This window comes from Cercospora kikuchii, assembly GCF_019650295.1.
Source record: "Cercospora kikuchii DNA, contig_00004, whole genome shotgun sequence".
In the NCBI taxonomy this organism is placed as follows: Eukaryota; Fungi; Ascomycota; class Dothideomycetes; order Mycosphaerellales; family Mycosphaerellaceae; genus Cercospora; species Cercospora kikuchii.
Window position 1 is genome coordinate 3,716,564 of NW_025408585.1, and position 23,513 is coordinate 3,740,076.

Consider the following 23,513-nt stretch of genomic DNA (forward strand, 5'->3'; position numbering starts at 1 on the left):
CGTGTAAGCTGCAGCTGCAGTGCTGCAGCGCGGACGCATTGGCATACCATGCTGCATCGTGTGAAGGATGCGCAAACGTCAGAATTCAGGTGCGCCAGATCTCTTTCGAAGGTAAACGGCACGTTGATGAGAATTCGACTGCTGGAAAATTGGTACAGTATCATCAACTGTCTCATTGCCTAATCTTGTCGACAGAAGCAACCCGATGACATGCATGCGTTCGATGCTCTCGCACTCCATGAGGGGAGTCAACAGATGTATAAGACGAACCGTTCTCGACACTCGTTCCATCCTCATCCTCAGCAGCAATCCGAACAGTGCCCGGTTTCTCATATCTTATTTCGTATCTCCTGTGTCTTTATCGCATCAAAATGAACTCCATCAACAAGCTATCTCTCTTGGCTGTGGCCGCCAACGCAGCACCTCAGTTTGGCCCCAACTTTCCATTCGGAAATGGCAACCCATTTGGCCCGAACTTCCCATTCGGGAACAACAACCCCTTTGGCCCAGGCTTCCCCTTTGGCAACAACAACCCAGGCGCTACGACGACGACTCCTGCTGTGACCCCAAGACCAACCTGCGCGGGCACACCTTTTGTCATCCCAGGACAGGTCATTCAAGGCTTCACGTTCCCACCATACGTGACGATCCCAGCCTTCACTATCCCAGACCGTACACTGACGCTGCCTGGTGTCTGTGCCCCTACGCCTGGCGTCCCAGGAGTGACTACGACTACTAGCATCACCCTTCCTACCACCACTACTACCACCACCACCACCACTGGTCTACCTCTGCCCACGGATACTCTTGTGGCAATTGGCGAGAATGGCGAGCTGTTTTCTTTCAACATCCAGAAAGATAAGGCCGTTGCTGGAGACGTCATCTCGTCGGTGATCTTGGAACCAGGCACCATCCTTCCAGATACCGACCTTCCAGTAGATCTCCCAGACACCGAACTTCCAGACACCGAACTTCCAGACACCGACCTGCCAGTAGATCTCCCAATCAAGGCCAAGCGCCAGATCGACATTGGTGTCGCCGCGGTCCAGGAGTGTGCCAACCTCTGTGCCGGCGACGACGCCTGCGATGGCTTCCAGACCTTCATCAACGATCAAGATGAACAACAGTGTGACCTCAAGAACAACCTCGGAGCGGTTTCGGACTTGATTGGCTCCGTCATTGGCTTCAAGGGAAACCCGATCATTCCTGGTGATGGCACAACCACAACCACAACCACTACAACTGGTATGTTCATAAGTCCGATCTGTTCGTTGCTCGCCGCTAATATCAATCAGCTACTACGACTGGTACTACCACCACCACAACTACTACAACAACCACCTCCGGCGGTAGTAAGTTCTCGATGCTGAGAAGCCTCTCGACACATTCTAACCATCTGTATTAGTTACTCTGCCCACCGACCCTGTCGATATCGATGACGAGCTTCCTATCGATGATGAGCTCCCAATTGATGACGAGCTCCCAATCGATGACGAGCTCCCAATCGATGATGAACTCCCGATTGATGATGAGCTTCCAATCGACGATGAGCTCCCAACTGAGAACTTGCCTATTGACGACGAGCTCCCAACTGAGAACTTGCCCATCGACGACGATGAGCTCCCAACGGAGAACTTGCCAATCGAGAACCTCCCAACTGAAAACCTCCCCACTGAGAACCTCCCAACCGAGAACCTTCCAACTGAAAATCTGCCAACCGAGAATCTGCCCACCGAAAACTTGCCCCTTGAGAACCTGCCGCGTAAGTCCGCAAACATTACAAAATGATGGTGCAACACTATCTGCCAAGGCATTGCTAACTGAATGTGCAGTCGGTAACATTCTCTAAGGGCATAATGTCGAAGACATGCGTCGAAAGGAAGGATCACAGATATAATGAACAGACGCGGCGAGTCAGAATACAGACATCGCTCGCAACGATGGCAAGGGAAACTATCAATGTGTAATTAGATCATAGGGATGTTGGATATAGTAATTGTCGTCATATGTTTGCTTGTCAAACATGTTCTCTTCATATTGATCAATTCCCAATGCAGTGGTTCACTCGTGCTTGAGGAGACTCATGAAACACATCGTGTGGGTTGGTCGAGCGGAGACCGCACGGCTTGGTAGAAGTAGACGGAACTACTGCGCTCTGCACTTCTTGCATGACGGAATACCTGGCCGGCGTGGCTTCTCAGGCATCCTTGCTGTCTCTGCACTCGGCACGATGAAGGTCGCTGTGCTGAGTAACGCAGGTGGGATATCCACACTTGTTCATGCCTCAGCTACTTCAAAATTGTCTGGCGGACGTCGCCTACGGCTTGAAAATCTTGATACATTCTATTTGCGCCGGGAACGGGCTCAAGCTAGATCAAATGTCGAAGGCACTCCGATAAGGCTCTGCGACATAAGAGACGACGGCAGTCCATGCGTTGCTTTCCTGTCGTGCGAAATATCTGGAAGCCGAGGTCTTCTATCAGCAATATCAAAGCCAAGTCGTGCAGAAGTGCCTCATTTGCGAGCGAACACATTGCTCGCGATATCGGACGCGGTCGCAGCACCGCCCGCCAGAAAGTAGGCAATACTCAAGGTGCCGCCATTCCACAGCAGCACTGAAAAAAGAAAGATGAAACTCTCACTTGCTGTGTGGTCTTCAGCGAAGACCTGCAGCAACGCAACACGGCACAGCATCTCTTCACAGTCGCCTCCCTCATCGCCTCGCTTGAACACAGTGTGGATCCCATCAAGCCTAGGCAGAAAATAGCACATATTCACAATACCAGCAATCCCAGTCTTAACACTCTCCATCAAAGCCCAGCCCATCCAAAAACAGCCAGATCGTCAACTCACCCCGCGCCAAACATCTCGTTTGGACGAAGAAGTTGTTGAACGGAGCGATGGCGTTAAAGGTAATCGACGGTGTCTTCGGAGTCCTGTCCCGAGAAGGATGGAGAGCGTCGCAGTGCAGCTGCGATCATGTCGGTAGTTTGATGTGACTCGCGTGGGCCGCGACAGCTTTGATGGGGCCATTTGAGAACTTGGCACCATGCGTGCCCTTCCATCAGACGCACAGGACGGGCGTACGGGAAGCTGCAGTGGAGCCTGACATACATAGGCGAGTGTGGCAAGTGGCGCGATTTCGCGCATGGAAGAAGTGGAAAGGAAGTCGATCATTTGTGGTCTTTTGCTACGCTGACGTCCTTCTGCAATTCCGAAAGGCGCAAAGCGAACGACGTATACGTCTCAACCGACCTTCAGTATCCTCATTGTCTCGGTACATCGCAATGTCTCGGTATGTAAAGTATGCAAGTCGATGAAAGTGCATCTGGTAGTTCATGCTAAGAATTTTGCCAAAAGCCGCGGACCGCCCCACGTACTCCACAAGCCTGCACGCCCTGACCAGGATCCGGCTCGAGCACTCCAAGGTGTAACAACGGCTCTTCCACGAGGCTGATGTCGGTTGGCAGAAGCACTCCTTCTGGAATCCTCGCCGATCCACAGAACTGGATCCTCCCGTCCAGAAGATCTCTTGTTATAGGACTATTGCTCGTGCGTTGACCATGCACGAACAAGGCATGATGCCCGCTTCTGGGAGCTACGAGCGTTGCCAGTGGAGGTCGTTCGCAAGAATCTCGCCCGGAAAGGAGAGCATGTAAGTGGAGTAGCGAGCCATATGTGACATGCGACCTGCATTTGCAGTGGAATCTGTACCTGCAGCGAGTGTGCGTGAGATCTTTGGTTCCGTTTCCACTCTATCTCTTTACTTTCTCCTCACTCTTCCTTATTGCGCCTGGGGTAATTCACAGGAGGAGGAACCATGGTCGGTTGATTTACCGACAGACTCCAGCTGTCTACTGCAAGAGCATTAGGACCCGGGTTTGCGCTGCGAAAGGCCGAATTTTGCGACGAAGACGACGCGAGAAGGAAGGATCCCAGTTTGATCCTTCGACGTCGCCAATATGCCAACACTGGAAAGCCGAGCGACCTTGGGAGTCAACATCACCTTCTTCGTTCTATCATGGATCGCGGTCAGCCTTCGCATCTTCGTCCGAGCCGGCATGCTTCGCAACTTCGGCAGCGATGACTGGACAATGCTGGCGACGCAGGTATTCTTTACCGCATATCTCATAGTCCAACTCGGCGGTGTGGTGTATGGAACGGGACAACACCTTTCGGACATTGAGCCTCACGATGCCGAGACTGCGCTGATGTACTGGTACCTCTGCGAGATCTTCTACGTGTGCTCGACGACTGTTCTCAAAATTTCGATCGGGCTTTTCCTGCTGCGCGTCGCGACAAATCGGATACACATCTGGATCATCAGGATAGTGATGCTACTCGGTCTCGTCTTTGGCGTGGCCTTCACGTTCGTCATCATCTTCCAGTGCTGGCCCATCAGCGATTGGTGGAGCTTGGATCCATCGCAGAAACACTGCATCAAACCTGAAGTCGTCGTTGGGCTGACATATGGTGTCTCCGGTCTCAATGTCATCGCGGACTGGACCTTGGGAATCTTGCCTGCGTTCATCGTCAAGGACTTGCAAATGTCTAAGAGACAGAAACGACTGGTAGCGGTGATTCTGTCTTTCGCTGCCATTGGATCCTCGGCTACCATTGTGCGACTGCCATATGTTGGCTCCCTCATAGAGAGCTTCGACGGCTGGAATGGCGATTTCCTGTGTAAGTGTTGACAACCAATCACGATGTGCTCCTGCTGACCTTTCCAGTCAACACCGTAGGAGTCGCAATATGGACCACGGTGGAGATCGGCGTTGGCATCACGGCAGGATGCTTGGCCACTCTCCGGCCGCTATTCCGTATGGCCCTCGAAAAGATGGGTGTCGCAAGCAGCAGCGGAGGAAAGCGGTCAGGCGCAACGCCCGGCCCCTCTCGAGGTCGCGCAACTCCTCTCGATGACTTTGTGATGGTATCTCCCAAGCATGGAAGGACCATCACTACCATTACCGGGAATGATCGGGAGCGTCACGAGTCCGAGAGAAGCTCCGGGAGCAGTAGTAGGGAGCGCCTTTCTCGCCCACTTCCCGACAAGATTACGAAAAATTTCGTGGTCGAGTATGATGAAGACGAAGCTGATCATGAACACCAGCATGGCTTTACGCCGTTGCCTAGACGCAATTAGCGGTAATTTGTATATTATGAGACGAGATACTCCAGAAAAGTTCCAGTTCAACTTCACGCGTGGCCGATGGACATTGCAAGCTGAAGGTGCTCCGCAGCGTGTTGAGAGTGCTTTGTCTTGCTCCTGCGTTGCAGCTTGAACACCGATTGTTGATGGTGAAGACTGTTGGCAAGACAAGGGAAGTCGAGGATACATCCAGCTTCCCTCCTCAAAACAAGGGGTTGCCAAGCCTTGCTTCACTTCGAGTCGCGTCAGTTTCGCGTTGCCCCTCCTCTCCCACATTCACATCACATCACAAGAACAATCGACAAAAACACCAATGGCATTACCCTTGAGGCGTCGGCCATGTGACCTCGAATGTCGCATCTGATTCTGCACGACACTCGGCAGCAGTGAGCCGAAGTCGCGACGCGCCCAGCACGGCATGCTGAAACGCTTCTCGGGCGCTTGGAGAAGGCGCCGCAAGAGCAAGCAATCCTCGCCAACCAACGTCTCGCAGTCGACATCACTTCAGGAAAGGCCCGCATCGTGCATTCGAGAACGTGTCTTTACAGCCAACAAACACGTTCGCCCTACGGCAAGGTCATGCTGAACCACATTTTGCTGCTCGAAACGCCCTGTACCACCCGCGAACCACTCGCCCAACTTTCACATTGGGCATCCCGCCTGCGAACCCAGACTATTGTGCCTGAAGCAGAAGGTCGAGATGCGTTTCAGATCCACAGAGCGCACTACATCGCGCGGTATTCCGTTCTCTGTTCGAAACAGTCACGACTCTGACCCGCGTCTATTCATGGCAGATCCTAGTCGCGCGACAATAGCATCTTTGGACGTGACGATGGTCCGGGCGTCTCTCCATCTTCTCAAGTGAAGGCGGAGGCCCATTGTACTTCACTCTTCTGGTATTGTCAGGCACTTTCTATTGTCCATTCTATTCTTCCACGAGAAGGACTCGGTGGCCTTCGACAGGCGCTGGCCTTTTCCTTTTCTTCCACCTTCTCATTAACCTCATCTTCAACACACCCGCAACCCTCATTACTGCGTCTTCGCTGGTCGATCGCCTATCACTTCCCTCGAACTCCAATCCCCTGCGAATCAGCTAATACACCTAATACCAAGAACGGCACATGTTTCTGCGCCTCTACCCGACTGAGAAGTATGTGGGCGATGCGACTCATGATCGAGCACGGCGGCTGACTGTAGCAGGCTCGTCTACGTTCCCTTCGAAGCAGAACGCATCGAAGCACTTTTCGCGAAGCTCAGAGCAACGAAAGCGAAGGGCGAGCAGAAGACTGACAAGATGACGCTCTCGCCAAAGACGCTCTCGGGAGCTGGCTACATCATCCTCAACGGCATCCGCGTGATGAACATCATCGGCTTTCTGGCCGTCGTCACTGCAAGCGTGGTGATGCTGGTCAAAACCAATACCGACACGCACTTGTTCTTCTTCGACGCGCTCAGCCATGTCATCACGCTCATTTCCAGTCGTACGTTGGGCCATCTTTCGTGGAAAAGCTTGTACTGACGATAGGCAGTGTTCCTCATCACGTCCGAGCTTCCCGTTTTCAAAGGCTACTTCGCACGCAACTGGCCTCTTCTCAGTCCCGCTCGTGGCTTCGTCACTCTCGCAATTGCCATGATAGTTATCGGCATCCAGGTGATGGGCAACCTCAACAAGAGCGCAGGGAGCCAGGAAGAGCTTGGTATGCCATTCTGGCGCATCGTGATCGGGTCTGGCATCCTGATCTTCATCTTGGGCTGGATCAATCTCTTGGCTGTGAGTTGGCTCAACACTCCATTCCCCCGGCATATGCTGACTCAATTACAGAGCTTCATCTTCCGCGACCGAAAGCAGGGCATTACTGCTCGCATGGTCCGCGCACATGGTGCAGTGGCAGTCCACAAGACCCCGATGTCTGTCTCCACCGAGAGCTGTGGTTCGCGCACTCCGCCAGCGCCAGTACTCGCACAGTCATACATTCCGAACCCAATCACTCCGTCGCCTACCAAGACAACAACCAACCCCTTCCGCTTCTTGCACTCGGATCGGCGCGAATCTGGTCTTCCATCGTACCACACCGCCTCCGCTGGGTCGCCATCTGTCTACAAAGCCAATGATGGATCGATCTCGCCAACCAGCAAATACTCTCGTGCCACCGTCTGCACCAAGAAGAAGGTCTTCGGCATGTTTGGCAGACAGAGTCGCCAGAGTCTGGCCCCACCGCTCCCGGTCAACGTCCAACAGCCAGAGATGGAGATCTCACGACCTCACGGCGTCAACCCACAGTTCGCACACCTTGTGCAGAGACCAGACAGCGCCATGCATCCATCGAGAGGCACAAATGAGAGCGAGGCTTTCAGATGGCGTGTGTGACCATGGCAACCTGATCGGCGGCATTTCGTATTCTCTTTGTGTCATGGGAGGCCCACAGGATGAGAAAAAGGTTGTACCAGCGCGCTCGCTTTCTTGCCGCGTTCATTAGCGAGATACCCATCGATCTTTTCGGCCTCGGTATGAGAGCCTGTAGTACGTTCGCTCATGCAGTAACGACGCAACGAAAGTTTTCTTCAGATCACCTCCGGTCAATGGCCACATACCCCTCAGCTTCAGTCTCTCTCACCACTACTCTTCAGCCCCAACCTGTCCTCAACAACCTGCACAATCTCTTTCCACTCCCTCATCGCACCACCACCCTTATCCCCACAAGCAAGCCCTTTATCAATCGGCCTCAAAACCTCCACCCACCCACCATTCCTTACATTCCACTCCCCCTCCAAAACATCCAAATGCCTCTTCGTCACCGGATGATTCCACATAGCCGTATTCATCGCCGGCGCAACCACAATCCCCTTCTTCCTCGCATCTTTCACCCCTTCAATCTCCGCAGCATAAGGCAATCGAATCCCCGGCCTAGCCCCATCAATCATCCCCGTCGTATCCCAAGCTCTCGCAACAGAGTATACCATACTATCGCTCATGCCTAACGCGATTTTCGCTAATGCGTTTGCGGATAATGGAGCGATGACCATGAGATCTGCCCATCGGCGGAGTTCGATGTGGAGGATACTGTCGCCTCGCACCCAGGGTTTGCGCCATTCGTCGGAGTCGAGGTAGAGGCCGTCGACGTTGGGGAGACGGGAGATTGAGGCTAGGGAGGGTTGTTCGGGGGATTGGGATTGGAGGAATTCGCAGGCGGAGGGCGTGAGGAGGACGCGGATGGAGAGGTTTTTGTGCGTGGAGAGTGCGGAGATGATGGAGGGAAGTTTGATTGTTGCGACGCTGCCGGTTGCGCAGAGGAGGAGGTGGTATTTGCCATCGTTGATGTGGTCGGAGGCTTTGAGGATGGGTGGAGGCGGAGGAAAGTCTTTCTGAGATTCTCGCGTATCTTGAGCTGAGGTCTGTTTTGCTGGAGTCTGTCGTTTCTGGGTTGTCTGCTGTGTTGAAGCCTCCCAGAAAGGAGGATCTGATTTGAACAGTTCCGGATTTCTGTTTGCAACATAGGTGAAGATAGCAGCGATGGCTAGAAAAGTGATGAGAACAGCGGCCTGGGGCAGTTTCCTGAGAAGCTCGGCAAGAGCCTTGTCCGTCTCTTCCCAGGCCATACTGACCTACCTTGACCTCTCAAGATCGTGGAGAGAGTGATGTCCTACGAAGTACAGGAGTCAGACGTGTGAGGGATTTCCTATTAGTCAGGTGAAGGCACTTCTGATAGACAATCCTTGCGTCATAACTGTGTCCCTAATGTCCTAGATCTGTACTTGAGCGAAAACATGCTAAAGCTACCGAAACACTCCAAAGCTTCGCCGGACTACCATCATTGACAACCACACCCATCCACCATGTTCTCAAGGACCGCTTTCTCGGCTGTATGCTATCCAGCCTCACCTTCGGAATTGCGGCACGATACTAATGACATGTTCAGTTCGCCGGACAAGCCCTCCGACCGCGTCGCAACCCATTGCTCTCGCCACGCTTCGCGCAACTTCAAAAGTCCTTCCTCTCGACAGAAACTCGTCAGGCGATCGATAAGGCAGTCGCGTCGGCTCCTGTAGTGTTATTCATGAAGGGCACACCAGAGACACCACAGTGCGGCTTTTCACGAGCCAGCATTCAGATTCTAGGACTGCAGGGCGTGGATCCCTCGAAGTTCACGGCGTTCAATGTGTTGGAGGATGAGGAGTTGAGAGCAGGTAAGGACAATACACCCTTGGGTCGGGGCTTTGATCGCGCACCGGAACGAAGAGAAAACATTGAAGCAGACGGAGGGCCAGAGCGCTGACACGACACAGGAATCAAGGAATACTCGGAGTGGCCAACGATACCACAGCTCTACGTGAACAAGGAGTTTGTTGGCGGAACAGATATCATGATGTCGATGCATCAGGATGGCAGCTTAGCGAAGATGCTGGAAGAACAGGACGTGCTCGTGCCAGCGGAGGAGAGCGATGGCAGCAGCAGCTCATAAGAGGCACAGACTCCATCAAATTTTGTACATTGCTTGTCCTTGGTGCGTGTACCAAGTGAAGTTGTGCTGACTGTTCCTTCTGTTCATGCATATGGTCGAGCCTGCTTTCGGAAGACGCGCCGAGCCCTGCGATGCCTTCCATCCCGATTTCCTCCCAAGCTTCACATTGGCAGAAGACTGACATACAGGACAACATCTCACAATACCAGCATCGCGCTCAAACTCTACATCCGCAAGATGGCAGTAACGGCCAATCACCGCGCCAAAGGCACCCGCCTCAAGGACCCACGCGTCAATGGACCAACTACCAACGAGAAAGACAACGTCTCGCCGCAGAAGGCGAAGAAACAAAAGAAGCGCAAAGAGGTTCACAACATCAATGCTATCTTCGACCAGGCCGAACGCGAGAGCAAGAGTAAATACCGCGAAAGCCCTCGTGACGTCCTTTCGCCAAAGTTCACTGGTGTGAAGAAAGCGACCCTCGGCAAGTTTGGGGCGTTCTCTCGCGTGAAGCAGAAGGCAGAGATGGGTGCGAGGAACCGGTCGGTTTCCACTCCTGATGTGGAGGCCTTACATGACTTCGCCAAGCAGAAGAAGGGCCTGCCGCCGTCCTTCGGTATCGCTGGTGAGCGTGCTTTAGCTTTCCCGCAGTTGCGCCGCTGACAACATGCAACAGAGACCCTCGAGCCGTACATCCAAGAGAGCACTTCAGCTTGGGCGCGCAAGATGGAAGACTCTCGCAAGCAACTGGACGCAGCACGAAATGGCGTAGATCCCGCGACCGGCCGCTCACTGAACAAGTCTGGTGTTCCCAGCCGAGAGGACTTTGATGCTCTCGCTCAAGAAATCGAAGAGACCAATCGGCCATTCGAAGACGGACATCTCATGATGCGATTCAAGAACCCAGACGACCCAGCGACTCCTGTCATCAAGGAAATACGCATCGGCGACATCACTGACAGATTCTTCAAACGCTGCGCTCAGCACAAGGTCAAGCAAAAGCAACTGGACGAAGAGCATGAGGCCATCGAGCAGGAACTCGCCCAGCTGAAGCAAGAAATTCTCGACGATGCTGCCAAGGCTGCCAAAGACATGGAGAAGCACACGAGGGCTCTCGAGGAGGAAGTCGCAGCGATTGAGGCCGATGCCAAAGCTGAACGCGCTGAGCTGAAGGAACAGCAGAAGAAGAATACTGCTTTGCTGAATAAGAAGATTCAGGAGCTTGTCGACATGTTCTGATGAGGTCAGCGCTCGGGTGGACTCGACTAGATGAGTAGGGCTTCTGGCTTGGGACGCACCGTGCTAATTCGCGCACATGGCGTTCTGCTGTCGCTTCCAATGCATTTTTAATACATTGCTACCCAATAATCTCTCAGATCGCCCAGCCCCGGCAAAGAAGGCCAATCCCATCACTCAAATCAACTCGGCTCTTTCTTTTACAAGGTTAGTGACCACACTCCCTGCCGCCGCTGCTTCGCAATTGCTAACAAAAGTCGACTACACGATCACGATCACATCTCGCATCCGCGATCTCTAGTGCGTATCCCAGACGGTCTTCTGCAGCACAGTGGTGCCCATGTGCGAAGACTTCGTTCACTTCTCGAGGGCCATGAACTTCTTATGCAGGCCATCCCTTCAACTCAGCCGCCTGTCAGGCAAATCATTGCGGCACAACCTGATTTGGCGCCCTTGCTCCTGGCTGAGCACGGTCCATTGCTAAAGAGAGAGCTATACTATCCAGCGAGTGCCTCCTATCGATATGTGGGTCGTTCTCTCTGTCTGGCGTCCACATTCTCTGCCGAAGCCAGCCTCTCAGGTTCTCTATATTGCCTGTCTTCGCCATGCGATATGTCGTGATGATTCGCGAAAGCGTCGGATACCGCAGGTTTGCTTGGTTGGGCATCAGCCCAAAAACATAGTCGGCCAGTGGATGCGAATGCGCGAGGTACATGCGAAAGTTCCCTCTTTCCCCCAGATGATCAATCTCGTGGATGGTATAGTAATCGAGGCCTAGTAGAAGTCTCCTAATCACATACGCCAAAGCATGCATGCCAAGAAGGAATGGACCCGGCATCCTTTGGAGTGCCCACTCCTGCAGGTCAACATACATGTCTCGGAGCTGGCGGCGATCCTTTCGACGAAACCAGGAGAAGATGCTAGCCTGTGCACCCTCTGGAGGATCCTGATTGGGACCTGTGATATCGTGGACGAGATACCAGGGTATTCCTTCGTTCATGCGATACACTGACACGGATATGATCAAGGCCTCGATACGTTCCGCAATTGACAGTACTCGTGGTGGCCCGAACATGCCCGCGAACTGTGGCGCGAACATTCCCGCCTCCTCCTGATCGTCCTCTTCTTCCCCGTCTTCCCATAAGTTGTCGACAAAGGCGTCGTGGCCGCCTTCCTGTCCATCATCTTCTATCATGCGTTGTTCCGGAGCGCGGTCGACGCCGTTCAGCCCGTCTGCTTGCTGGTCGGGATCGTTGGCATCAAAATTCTGGCCATTCGCCTGTTCAAAGCCGTCGTCTAATTCATGCTCTGGAGGATGGACTTCTTGGAATGGAGCTTCGTCCATCATATCGTGAGGTGGAGCGTGATCTCCCGCATCGTGGTTTTGAGGAGGGTCGTGTGCATCATGGTTTGGAGGCTGGCCATCTGCATCGTGGCCCCTGCCAGGTAGGTGGTCTGGAGCTTCCCCGTCTTCACCACGGTCTTCGTTTGGGTTGTTGTCTGGAACATGGCCGTCTGGAGCAGGGTCATTGTCCTCGTTGCCGTCCTCATCTTCTTCGTCGTCCTCATCTTCGTCGTCGTCTTCACTGTCCTCGTCATCTTCTGGCTCATAGAGGGGATTAGGACCATTGCGAGGACCGTAAAGGGGGCAAGAAGCACCTTGAGCCCAATGACCCGACTTCTTCTTCGCTCTCTGCCCGCATAAGTAGCAGAACTGGGTCCCACAATTGTACCGGCAGGTCATATGATTACAAGCGTCTGACAGCTGGATCAACCATTGGCAGCCCGGACAGAATTGATAATCCCGTCCACGTTTTAGACCCTCCAGCGCTTTTTCTACCGAGTCTTTCTTCAAACATTTATGCTCAGGCCGCCGCATTTTGTCGATATTCCAGTCTTCTATCATTGCATTACATTTTGGACAAGTCTTCGCTCTACACGAACATATCACGTGGTGCGCAAGAGCCAGAGCCCCATCCCTAGGACCCAGGAATTTAGCGCAGCCGTCTCTCGCGCAATACAGCCTGTTCTCCGGTAGGTATTTCAGCTCGTCAAGCTTGTGCTTGAAAGCATCGTTGAATGCCGGCGAGAATTGCCGACAACAGCCTTCAAAATCGATATCTTTGTCGCCGAGCTTCGGCCTTTGCTGAATTCCGGGTCGTATGAATGCTTCGAATTGCGATCGGAAACCACCTGGAAGATCGAAGCATGCCGGGCAGCAATAGTACTCGTTGATCTTGATCGGTCGTCGGTCGCCTCGGAGCTCGTCACCGCATACTACGCATTCGGGAGCGGGAATAAATGGATTTCTGGCAAGGCGATGACCGAGATCCAGCCTGTACATGGCTTCCTCAAGATTGGGCTCTTCTTCAGGATGCATCGATCGATCGTTGAAGCTACTCCTAAAAGCTGCTGGCAAGCTTTATACGATTTCGCTATGGGAATACTTGGCTGCAATCTTCCTTGGTTTCTGGGTTGCGATGCTCAGTCAGTACTTATATCTCTGCGACAGAGGACGACGTGTCGCTGTCTTCAATTAAAAAACTCGTCGACATTTTGAAGAGGCAGCGCAATTGAATTTAGAGGCCACTGAACTCACGACTGAGGCACATACCGGTACGCACGGATCACTGGAGTCGCGATCAATGATACTGATGACTTGCGGAGTAAGGACGTACAGAGTCTTGTCCTCCAGAGCCACGGAGCTCTTGTGGGGTGGTGCGCACTTGCAACGTGTGGTTCTACGAGCTTGGGGCGCTGAAAATAAAATTCTCCACGTGAAAAAAGGGGCTTCAGAGCGTCCCCTTGGCATCGCCGCAGCTGGATTCTATTGCTTAGGAACCATGATTCTCAGATTCGGCTTCCTGTGCACTCTGGCCCAGACCTGAAGGCCTTTTCTCTCTTCATGCTTCCATGCCTCAGCGACTTGCTGCAGCCTCACATGTCGCTTAAGGACGGCGTGGTTGAGCTCTTCCATCAAGCGCTCGAGATGAAAATTTTCGATCATCTTGCATACGTATCCTCCTGAGGCATCCAGATCTCTTAGCCACCACTCCAGAAACGTCAAAATACTGTACAGCAAGCCGCATACTTCCTGACTCAGTTTGCCCTTGTCCCAACGGCCATACTTCAGTACACTCGTTAGATTGCGATTCGCGAACTCAGCAACTCGAGCATATGTCCACGTCAGAGCTATCAGACGATAGAAATCGTAGCGTTGATCTCGCAGAAGAATTGTGGCCCGCGTTGCGAAATTTTCATATCGTTGCAAGATCTTAACGAGCTCTCGAAACGGTCTCCGATGGAGAAAGCGATGTCGGTGCCAGATGTACTTTAGATCTGTCCATAGGCCAGGACGGGGAGTTCCGGAGGGAATTCGCCAGTTGATAAGGTATGGGGTGTGACGTACCGTGTCGCAAAAGTGTGAGGCTTCATTGAGAAGTTTGTTGATGTTGATGGTTATGTTGTTGGAGAGCTCGGTGCGAGAGTATGGTGACATCTTTCGAAAGGGTGTGATTTGACGACGACGCGATGGGTCTGGAGATCGCTGTGACAATTTTCGACGGCGGGAGCGTCATAAACGATCCGAAAAAAGATCTGATGAAGAGCGAAGGTAGCGCGATGCAATGTGAGACAAATGCATGTCTCCGGAGATGTTGCTTAGCGGGCAGTTGCTGATCGAGCTGTGAGTCTCAGATGCGATCCACCGAAGCCATTCAGAATCGTGCATATGCTTCAAGTTTCGACATACACTGACCCCCCTACTCTGGTCAGGAATGAGTTGACATCATTCTTGATTGATGCTGTATTGAAGTGCTGGCCCGACACCGAGGAATAGAGAGCGCAGTGTGTTAATGCCTCACAAGAAGCGGATCTCCAGATGATTGCTGCCACGGCGTGTTCGAATGTGTGAAGCCTGCAAGGAGACCACAACGGAATGCTCATCACTGCCAAGCCTCCAGCGCTGTATTCGCTCTTGAACAGTGACGCTCGTCTTTCAGTATCATCCAACAATGGAGCATACGAGATTCTGCTCAATTTCTTTGTTACAAATTTACAGACTCCTTCCGGTGGGCCCTATCAACCTAAACGTCAACAAGCCGGATCCGGACGACATCAAAGAAAACACATTGACTGTTCAGAGTCCTCAAGTACAAGCCCAAATCGAAAAGCATGCGCAGACCACAGACGTACCTTGAGGTACGCCAAGACCTGTCTGATACAGCATCAAGATCGCCTCACGATGGCCTGGTTCTCCGACGAACATAATGCCATGCTCGAAGAGCGCTTGCATCTTCCTGCAGGAGCAGCGCTCCAGGCTTACCAAACCGACGATGTCCTCACAAGTCAAGCTCGAAGCATCTTGATTGGCATAATCGATAACATGATCTCTCCTCCACCAGAGATGCCACCGGCCACAATTGACGTCTTGATCGTCTACTTTGGTGAACTGAACGGAATGGCAGGTTGGGTGTTCTACGATGAAGACTACTTCCTGCACGCTTTTGGTTTCAAAGCTCCGTACTACGATGCGATAATCGGTCCGGCGCGTAATTTCCGCGACCGTAAAAACAAGTTCAAGGCATTGCAGGAAGAAGCTGAGAAAGTCGTCTATGACCTAGACCCTGAGCCGAAGGTCATAATCGACGGCGTAACTTACGGAGCTTGGTTCACTCCAGAACATTATCAATGGCTTGAGCGCTTGACAGGACTTCCTGAGGGCCGCGTCGAAAGAATTCTCCAGAACTGTCCGCCAGTGATCGCTCGAGCCGCAGAAGCAATCGTCGAAGAACCAGAAGAATCAGAAGAACCTACCATCCTAGGTCGAGCCAGGTTTGGCGATGATTACCCAAGTGGGTACGGTAGCAGCGGCTCAGGCGATAGGCGCCATCGATCATACCGCGACGAGTACCCAGATTATCCATCTTCATTGCTTCCAAATGATGGTTATGCCCCACACAGGTCAGGCGGCGGTGGCGGCAGCAGCAGTAGCAGCGACGCTCCTTGGGCTCGTCCTCCAGCGTACACCCATGAAAGACGTCCAGGCCAATTCTACCCGCCACCATATACCACCGAGCCCCTTGGCCCACCTGAACGCCCGACTGGTCGTAGGCCTGGAGAGTTCTCTGATGGCCGGGGTATCATTGGCGGTAGCTCTCCATATTCCACCGGGGGCAGATTGAACCCAAACCCTGTCCGCAGCACCGGTGTTCTAGGCGATAGATATCCTAGCTCCTCTCGTGACGACGGTCTGCTTCCTGGCGGACACTGGACTGAAGCAACTGCAGGCCGCAGTATCCCAGGTGACTACGGCAATGATGGAAGATATCCGCTCCGCGACCCCGGCGTTGGACCAGGTGCTCGCGAAGCTAGACTTGGATATCGCCCGAGTCCTCTTGGCGAGAGATCGCCTCCTAGAGTCTCTCGTTCTTCTGGTCTTTCGCGCCAAGGCGCAATTCGCAGACCTGGACGTGGACTAGGAGGCGAGGAGAGAACTGGCTATGGATCTGGAAGACGTCCAGAATTCGTGAGCGGTATGTATCCGCCCCCAAGAAGTCAGTCGGGAAGCATCAGAAGAGTCAGTCCTGGCAGTAGCTATGGTGGAATTAGTCCACCCAGGCGGACGAGGAGGAGCAGCAGAGAGCGCAGGTACAGATTCGTTGCGCCGAGGTATTGGTGAATATGAAACAGAACTTGTAATTTATGGATAGCTATGAACGCCAATATCATGCAGTCAATTTCGTTTTGCTCGTTGATCATGCATGTGGGTGGTATTTGCGCCTAGTAATCGTCGCCTCTCGACACGACTTCTTTGACGTTTGGCCTGAGCAGAATTGTGTGCTCATACTGTGCAGTGTAGGAGCCCTTGATATCGACAAGTGGAGGGTAATCCTGCACAATGCCGCTCTGGACCAAGTTGTTCAAGCCGAGAAGATACTTCTCGTGTCCAAGACGATCCAGATATCGTCTGCAGAATGGCAGTGTGCCGAAGTTCTTGTCAATCGACTTCAGCAACGTCTTAGCGCTCGCCACTCTGAGCGCCACTTTTGGCGCATCTGCGATCTTTGCGTAGTGCGAAGTCTCCATGTCATCGCGAACGTAGCCCTTTCCAGTAGAGCCGAACGTTTCGATGGCATATGTCTCGCCTTCCTCCATTTTCTCATTGCCTCCACCCTTGACAATTGGTACAGACTTGCCTGATGAGCCGCCGTGTATGCTGTACTGGCTGATGGTGTGGCCATTGAGATTGCGAATGGCCTTGACTGGGAACGTCTGCCCGTTGATTTCCACCTCGTAGGACTCCATAGCTTCCTGAATACCCTCACCAATTTCTGCCATTCTTGCATCAATTCCTGCAAGTCGGATACCAGTGTTAGTGGCATCCTTGACAGCTGCCAGCAAGTTGTCGTATTGTGGCTGGAAGGCCACTGTGAAAGCCGAGTCCACGATTCGTCCATTGACGTGCACACCAAAATCCACCTTCATGACATCCTCTTCTTTGAGAATCGTCTTGTTGCCCGCATTGGGCGTGTAGTGTGCTGCGCAGTGGTTCAGCGACAAGCCAGTTGGGAAAGCCACACCTCCTAGCAAGTTGTCTCCTTCTTCCAAGCCCATGTGACCAGTCAAGTGGCGCGTTCCATTCTCGATCGTTTCAGCGATCTCAGTAAGAGACATGCCAGGCTTGATGACCGATTTGGCGTACTTCCGCACTTCACGGTGCACTTCTGCCGCTTGACGGTAGTCGGTAAGGTAGTCCGAATTCATGCGATCAAGATGACGCTTCTCCTCGCTCGTCGTTCGGAATGCATTGTCATTTTTGTATTCGACCTCCTCGCCAATGGGGTATGAGTTGTCCGGGAACAGATCCGAGACTTTTCGTGTGGGTGGCTTGGTTTGCGCCTTTGCACCTCCTCCGGGTGTCGATGATGCACCAGCCTTCTTCTTCTTACGTGGCTTTCTCTTTTTTTTCTTCTTTGCCGCTCCTTCGCCTTCACCCTCGCCGCCAGCGTTCTCTGCCTCGTCGGCCTCGTCGTCGTCGGATTCGCCCGCTTCTACATCGCCATTCGCTCCAGTTGGTGCTGATGTGCCGTTCTGTTTCGCAGGTGCTTCTGAGCCGTTCAATTTCAAATCGGCCAATTGGCCTTCTGCATCCACAGCAGTCATTTTCGGTGAAGTGTGACCAGCAGTGGTCGTGTGTGAGCGATGATACTTTTGCAAAGAAGTCGAGGGTCTCGTGCCGCTAGCGGGGCATCCCAGCCCTGGTCGGTGATCCGTGCAGTCCGTTTGAGGCAGGTGGGCCGAGTGCATGTGAAAGTTGAACCGCGTCTTTCCGTCTTGCTACACCTTCTGTGCTTTGGGAACCAGATTCATGCTCTGCTTTGCACCAATTCCACCTTTCTGACATGCGGCAACGGCTTTTCAGGCCCGACTCTCTGCGTCCACGGACCATTCACGTCCATCGGCCTCACGGAAACATGGGCAGGTCCTCACAAGCCGCCTTCGCGAACGGAGGCCGCAAGATATCACGACGATGAAGCCATAGGCGGTGCTGTATAACTTCACGGCTCTCCATCACCCTGACTGGTGCTCCACGCACAAGGGTCAAGGCTCTTTGCTCCGGCTTCATTGGCGATCCAATGAAGCACAGGACTCCAATTGCGTTGTGCGGAGCCTAGTTATGTGTCATTCATTGCCAGGCAGTTGCTACAGTTCTTGGGGAACTCATGTGTTCCAAGTAATATCAGGACTTTGGGCCAATTTGTGGGTAAAACATTTGTCAAGCTGAGAACACTTTCGTTCGGCGCAGTAAGCTGATCACGCTCATCAAATACTTTCGCTAAGAGCGGCAAACGACGGAGGGGAATCCTCTTCTGTTGTCTATAGTAGCTGCATCGACGTTGCAGTATCAATCGTGGCTCGGACAATACGACTGCATTACTTTCACTAGACAGGAACGAGTTTGGTGCGCGAGGTAGTCCAACTTTCCCCTCGCGTGGCCGCCATGTGCGTCAGCCAAGCGTTCATTCTATGACCTTACATGAACACAAGCAAGCAGCAGTCGAAGACTTTCTTGCTCCACGATTGGGACCAAAGTAGGACTTCAAGATGTACTCTTCACTGGCCTTGGCCTTTTTGGCTGTTCTGCAGCCAGCTTTTGGCCAAGACGTGTATTCTGCGGACGAGCTACCATTTACCATCTCACCAGACACCATCGAAGGCGATCCTGATTACATTCCACCTCTGTTCCCAATTCTTCCGTTTAATCAGTATGCTCAGAATCCGATCTTGTCTCCGAACCCGGCGAATAACTGGGAGTCCGCTTTCCTCTACAACCCTACAGCAATCGTCCTGAACGAAACGATCTTCCTACTCTACCGTGCTCAAAATGCCTCGAAAACCAGCAGTGTGGGCCTCGCATGGAGCACAGATGGCTACTCTTTCACTCGTCTCAACAGTCCAATCCTCTACGCTACCGAGCCCTGGGAAGCTGGTGGAGGCACAGAAGACCCGCGCATCACCCGCGTCAACAGAACATTCTATCTCACCTACACCGGCTACAATCTCACATCCCCACAACTCTGCATCGCCACTTCAACAGATCTCCTGACCTGGACCAAGTATCCTCCTCTCTTTCCCAACTGGCAAGATGTCGCATATTCGGACATCGACATTCCAGAACCACGTTTCAATCACTCCAAGTCCGCAGCTATCACGAATGAGAAAGTCGATGGGCTGTACCACATGTACTGGGGTGACAGCTTCATCTATAAAGCTACGAGTCCGGATATGTTGAACTGGACGACTTTGTCTGCTTCGCAGTATTTTGCTGAGCCTGTGTATCCGTGGGAAAACCGATTGATCGAGCCTGGCCCAGCGCCGATCAAGACGAGAGATGGGAGGTGGATTCTGGTGTATAATGGTGCGACTTCTGGCAGAGTTGGGTATCCGGGGGCGCAGTATGGTGTTGGACAGATGTTGGTTGATCCTTCGGGCGCTTTTAGACCGACGGTGAATACGAGTTTGGAGAATCCTGTTACTGGCGGCACGTATCAGCCGGCTTTGAGGGATGGACCGGTGGCGAGGATTGAGAGGCCAATGGTGAGTGGTTTCTGTGTACCGTGATTATGCTTGCTGATGAACGTGATAGGTCTTTCCTAGTACGCCAGAGGAGACGGAGGGACAAGTCAATCGCGTGACGTTTGCAGAGGGCTTAGTGCAGTTCAAAGGAAAGTGGTTTCTGTACTTCGGTCAGGCAGATAGCACGTTGGGTGTTGCTGTTGCGGATGTGCAGCCGCTCTATGGGAATGAGGCGTAAAAGAAAAAGAGCCGAGGACCAAGAAGAGGTTCATTCTGCTTTGCTATTGGCCATACTTGCCGATGCCAACAAGTATCATATCGACCAGACCTCTTGCTTCAACGGTTCATCGCAGACATTGTCCTCCGCGACATCGTGTCAATCAACCCACCCCAAATCAGCGGCCGATCTGTGTATCGCCACTTGGTCGCCTTTCTACGCTCTTGAAACGCATTTCCTTCGCCATGTTCCAGCTTCTAGAGTGCCAGACGTCGTATCCCAAGCTTCAATCGCGAGTGGTGGCATCCATAAACCGCCATTCGTTCGCCTTCCTACGCTCCTGGCAATCTTCCTTGTCTTCGTCGTTATCATGCTCGTGACACAGACACCAGCCGGAGAAGGCATTGTCCTTCAAGCACTGCAGCGAGTGGAACGTGGAGGTGCAGGTCTTCTTTCCCAGCGACCTGCTATCGACGAAGCACGCAGCGCATGTGGCAGCAGCAACTCTCTGCTGAAGCATCGCCGTGGCTTCCGAGAGGAAGCGATGATGATAGGTCTTGTTGAAGTCCGTAGCTTCCTGTGATGTGGAGAATCCAGGCATGTCGAGTCTCATGTACGCAAGCAAGCGTCGGACCGGAGAGCCGCGCTGCGTCTTGCTGTATATTTTGTCAATCACAGCAGGTGGCGGGAAACCAGCGACGACTGGCCGCTTCTGGTAGTACTTCGTCTGCATGATCTCGAGGAGGCGCTGACGGAACCCTGGTGCGCCAGACGTTTCGCTGAAGATGTAGCAGTCAGCGAGCAAGGACCAAGACCAGCGCGTTGGGTCGTTTGGCGTCGAAATCGTTTCGCCAGGAATTTCGTGCTCCCAGGCACCAAGCTCAACTCGGTCTTTCTCAACATAAGAATGGAATGTCGAAAAGATCCAAGGATCGACGTCAGAGACGATGATCTGCTCGGTTCCACTGTTGTCCTTCTGTGCGTCGGAGGAGATACTGCTGTAGACTACTGAGCTGGTAGAAAGCTTCTTGCGATCTATGGTGAAGGACTGTGTGTCCGCGTCGTTGACCCCGTAGCTGATACAGAACGTGACCTTCGAGTCGTCGGAACTGCGCTCTTCGTCCTGAGGACGAGGTCTCGATGGGAGGGCAAGCATTCGGGGCACGAAGGTTTGCAAAGCGTGGTGGTCAGGGGCGGTCATCTTGTCGCCGACTCGGGTTCTTGTTGAAGCTTGAGAAATTGTCGACTGAAGAGGTTGGAAAATGGTGTGGGCGACTAAATTCGGGTGTGTTTGCTTGTGGTCATTGCACGATGCGGCTAGCTACTAGGGGTCCAAGTGAATGCCTCCAGGAAAGTTCGTGTGCTTTCGACTGGGGGTTGGGTCTAGGCAATGGCGCCGAGCTATGCGAATCATTCTGAGGGATTGCTTGTTTGGCATTTGCTGCTGGATCGTTGGTTGGCTGCATATGAGTCGGCTCTCCAAATCTGATATGTGATCAGGGTCGCCGTGAGGAAAATGGATCGTGGAAAGCAACAGGAGTGAGATCTGAAGCTGTTTGCCAGAACTCGAGACTATACTCGTCATCCAGCTTCCACCAATCCGAAGAACGTGAGCAGATTGAAGGCAGATGAGAAGGATGCTATACTGGCTCGAATTGCTCGCTACTTGCCTGTCAGACATATCTCTCCAAGCATGCCTTCAACCTAACGCACCCCCTTTTCCGTCAAAATCTACTTCCGTTTGCCTGCCTGCAGCTAACGCCACCACACGCCACGCGTCTCCACCAGCAAGAATGGTAAGCATGTTTAATCCTTCTGTGCTATGCCAAAAGCTTTTGTGGTCTAAGTAAACTGCGACTGGTTCGATCATATGAAGTCACCGCATTCTCATCTGAGAAGGTGCAATGGAACGCCTAGTAGTATGTCCTTGCAAGCACACGTGATCCAGAGAACTTCAGATTATGGCTCAAAGTTTTTTTTTTGCCCTTTGTTTCCTTTCTTGTTCTGTTCGAATCGCTGTACCTTTTTGCATGTATCAGTCGGCTTTGTGTAGATGTTGACCCATTCAAGGGGCCGCATTTTCCTTGGCGGACAAAAACTCCTTTCGAGTTCGACAGCAACGTGCGCTCTCCGGTCTCTGTCATCTCTCAACTCGTGCTCTTTCGGTCAGCATTACATCTTGTTTTTTTAGCATTTATGCCCTTTGTGTTTCGCGGCGAGATAGCTGCGACATGGTATTACCTTGCGTAGTATCCTCGCCGTTTTTGTCGAATATCTCTGTAGCCTTGACCGCCTCTTCGACTTCTTCAATCTCAATACCAACCGTCAACTCAGTCTCGGCCACCCGTCGTCACAAACAACAGCATTTATAATCGACTGAAACCCTCCACAGTCACTCCAAACATTCGTGGTCTATGTAATCGCCTCCGTGTTCGATCCCAAGTCACCCCGTAAGGTACAGAGCTCTGCCACCGTATGCACTCTCTGTAGGCGAAAAAGATCAAAAGAACCAAGCGTCGCCATCACACCAACCACTGTAACAGCATGTGTGTTCGATCCCAAGTCACCCCGTAAAGGTACAGAGCTCTGCCACCGTTTGTACTCTCTGTAGGCGAAAAAGATCCAAAGAACCAAACATCGCTGTTGCTCCTTTTTTTTTTGCCATTTTGTTCTGCCTCATTCTCTGTTCGAACTATATGATTGCGGCCTTTTTCTTTTGCACCTATCCGCGCACTTTGCGCGATTCACGTACTGGAATGGTTTTTGAGCGAAGTAGACGGTTTGGCGCGACACTATGGGGACTCAAGGGCCCAACTAGCTAGGAGCACAAGCACAGCATCTGTTTCTTTGTTTACAAGCCCCGCAGACTCGAAGTAGACATCATTTATCTATCCCGTGTTCCATTATGCGCATCTCATTATCACGGCTTTAGATATTTGTCTCGTTCCTTTCGCTTGAGCAATATAGCTGCCAAGGCTGTCTACTCAGTCAATCTTGCTCCGAAGCGCAAGAATCGATGACAAGCATAGTTTTCAACGTCCAACTGTGGTGCATCCTTATGCGACTTAGCCGTGATACCAGGTCGAAAGCGATAATTCAAACCTCTCGAAACCGTTGACACGGCTGCAGAAGCCCTTGGCCAAGGCCCTTCCGGGGCTCGAAAGATCAGATTGCAATCTTGACTTCGAGTACCCACACAATGATTGAAGATTGACAGGAGTTCTAGCTCGGTACATCTGCTGGAAGGTGGAACCAGAAGCGCAGAATTGCGAAGTGGTTGCTATCCGCGAGGTCGTTTGATAGTCAAAGCAGAACTTTTGTCATGATACATGCAGGGCCTTACAACATGGCCTAGAGCCAACGGCAATCCAAT

General features: G+C 52.5%; 12 protein-coding genes across 12 annotated transcripts; 7 read left to right on the forward strand and 5 right to left on the reverse strand.

The window, feature by feature from the left end:
• Nucleotides 1–371: 371 nt before the first annotated feature.
• On the forward strand, nucleotides 372–1,849 carry CKM354_000766800 (uncharacterized protein; the record flags this gene model as incomplete). The annotated part of the gene is made up of 4 exons (XM_044803023.1): nucleotides 372–1,245; nucleotides 1,296–1,352; nucleotides 1,406–1,762; nucleotides 1,833–1,849. 4 exons carry the CDS (start codon nucleotides 372–374, stop codon nucleotides 1,847–1,849), a joined length of 1,305 nt encoding a protein of 434 aa, XP_044658958.1.
• Nucleotides 1,850–3,962: 2,113 nt separating this feature from the next.
• On the forward strand, nucleotides 3,963–5,143 carry CKM354_000766900 (uncharacterized protein; the record flags this gene model as incomplete). Its single annotated transcript, XM_044803024.1, has 2 exons — nucleotides 3,963–4,683; nucleotides 4,731–5,143. 2 exons carry the CDS (start codon nucleotides 3,963–3,965, stop codon nucleotides 5,141–5,143), a joined length of 1,134 nt encoding a protein of 377 aa, XP_044658959.1.
• A 1,127-nt stretch (nucleotides 5,144–6,270) lies between these two features.
• Nucleotides 6,271–7,517, forward strand: CKM354_000767000 (uncharacterized protein; the record flags this gene model as incomplete). Its single annotated transcript, XM_044803025.1, has 4 exons — nucleotides 6,271–6,299; nucleotides 6,350–6,630; nucleotides 6,679–6,920; nucleotides 6,972–7,517. 4 exons carry the CDS (start codon nucleotides 6,271–6,273, stop codon nucleotides 7,515–7,517), a joined length of 1,098 nt encoding a protein of 365 aa, XP_044658960.1.
• A 199-nt stretch (nucleotides 7,518–7,716) lies between these two features.
• On the reverse strand, nucleotides 7,717–8,746 carry CKM354_000767100 (uncharacterized protein; the record flags this gene model as incomplete). The annotated part of the gene is made up of 2 exons (XM_044803026.1): nucleotides 7,717–7,766; nucleotides 7,831–8,746. The coding sequence occupies 2 exons, from the start codon at nucleotides 8,744–8,746 to the stop codon at nucleotides 7,717–7,719; spliced, it is 966 nt and encodes a 321-aa protein (XP_044658961.1).
• Nucleotides 8,747–8,983: 237 nt separating this feature from the next.
• Nucleotides 8,984–9,609, forward strand: CKM354_000767200 (monothiol glutaredoxin GRX5; the record flags this gene model as incomplete). Its single annotated transcript, XM_044803027.1, has 3 exons — nucleotides 8,984–9,010; nucleotides 9,067–9,334; nucleotides 9,434–9,609. 3 exons carry the CDS (start codon nucleotides 8,984–8,986, stop codon nucleotides 9,607–9,609), a joined length of 471 nt encoding a protein of 156 aa, XP_044658962.1.
• Nucleotides 9,610–9,846: 237 nt separating this feature from the next.
• On the forward strand, nucleotides 9,847–10,848 carry CKM354_000767300 (uncharacterized protein; the record flags this gene model as incomplete). Its single annotated transcript, XM_044803028.1, has 2 exons — nucleotides 9,847–10,234; nucleotides 10,286–10,848. 2 exons carry the CDS (start codon nucleotides 9,847–9,849, stop codon nucleotides 10,846–10,848), a joined length of 951 nt encoding a protein of 316 aa, XP_044658963.1.
• A 421-nt stretch (nucleotides 10,849–11,269) lies between these two features.
• On the reverse strand, nucleotides 11,270–12,724 carry CKM354_000767400 (uncharacterized protein; the record flags this gene model as incomplete). The annotated part of the gene is made up of 1 exon (XM_044803029.1): nucleotides 11,270–12,724. The coding sequence occupies one exon, from the start codon at nucleotides 12,722–12,724 to the stop codon at nucleotides 11,270–11,272; it is 1,455 nt and encodes a 484-aa protein (XP_044658964.1).
• Nucleotides 12,725–13,672: 948 nt separating this feature from the next.
• On the reverse strand, nucleotides 13,673–14,344 carry CKM354_000767500 (uncharacterized protein; the record flags this gene model as incomplete). Its single annotated transcript, XM_044803030.1, has 1 exon — nucleotides 13,673–14,344. One exon carries the CDS (start codon nucleotides 14,342–14,344, stop codon nucleotides 13,673–13,675), a length of 672 nt encoding a protein of 223 aa, XP_044658965.1.
• A 744-nt stretch (nucleotides 14,345–15,088) lies between these two features.
• CKM354_000767600 (uncharacterized protein) lies at nucleotides 15,089–16,525 on the forward strand (the record flags this gene model as incomplete). Its single annotated transcript, XM_044803031.1, has 1 exon — nucleotides 15,089–16,525. The coding sequence occupies one exon, from the start codon at nucleotides 15,089–15,091 to the stop codon at nucleotides 16,523–16,525; it is 1,437 nt and encodes a 478-aa protein (XP_044658966.1).
• A 101-nt stretch (nucleotides 16,526–16,626) lies between these two features.
• CKM354_000767700 (uncharacterized protein) lies at nucleotides 16,627–18,009 on the reverse strand (the record flags this gene model as incomplete). Its single annotated transcript, XM_044803032.1, has 1 exon — nucleotides 16,627–18,009. The coding sequence occupies one exon, from the start codon at nucleotides 18,007–18,009 to the stop codon at nucleotides 16,627–16,629; it is 1,383 nt and encodes a 460-aa protein (XP_044658967.1).
• Nucleotides 18,010–18,951: 942 nt separating this feature from the next.
• CKM354_000767800 (uncharacterized protein) lies at nucleotides 18,952–20,161 on the forward strand (the record flags this gene model as incomplete). Its single annotated transcript, XM_044803033.1, has 2 exons — nucleotides 18,952–19,944; nucleotides 19,994–20,161. 2 exons carry the CDS (start codon nucleotides 18,952–18,954, stop codon nucleotides 20,159–20,161), a joined length of 1,161 nt encoding a protein of 386 aa, XP_044658968.1.
• A 265-nt stretch (nucleotides 20,162–20,426) lies between these two features.
• On the reverse strand, nucleotides 20,427–21,341 carry CKM354_000767900 (uncharacterized protein; the record flags this gene model as incomplete). The annotated part of the gene is made up of 1 exon (XM_044803034.1): nucleotides 20,427–21,341. One exon carries the CDS (start codon nucleotides 21,339–21,341, stop codon nucleotides 20,427–20,429), a length of 915 nt encoding a protein of 304 aa, XP_044658969.1.
• Nucleotides 21,342–23,513: the final 2,172 nt, after the last annotated feature.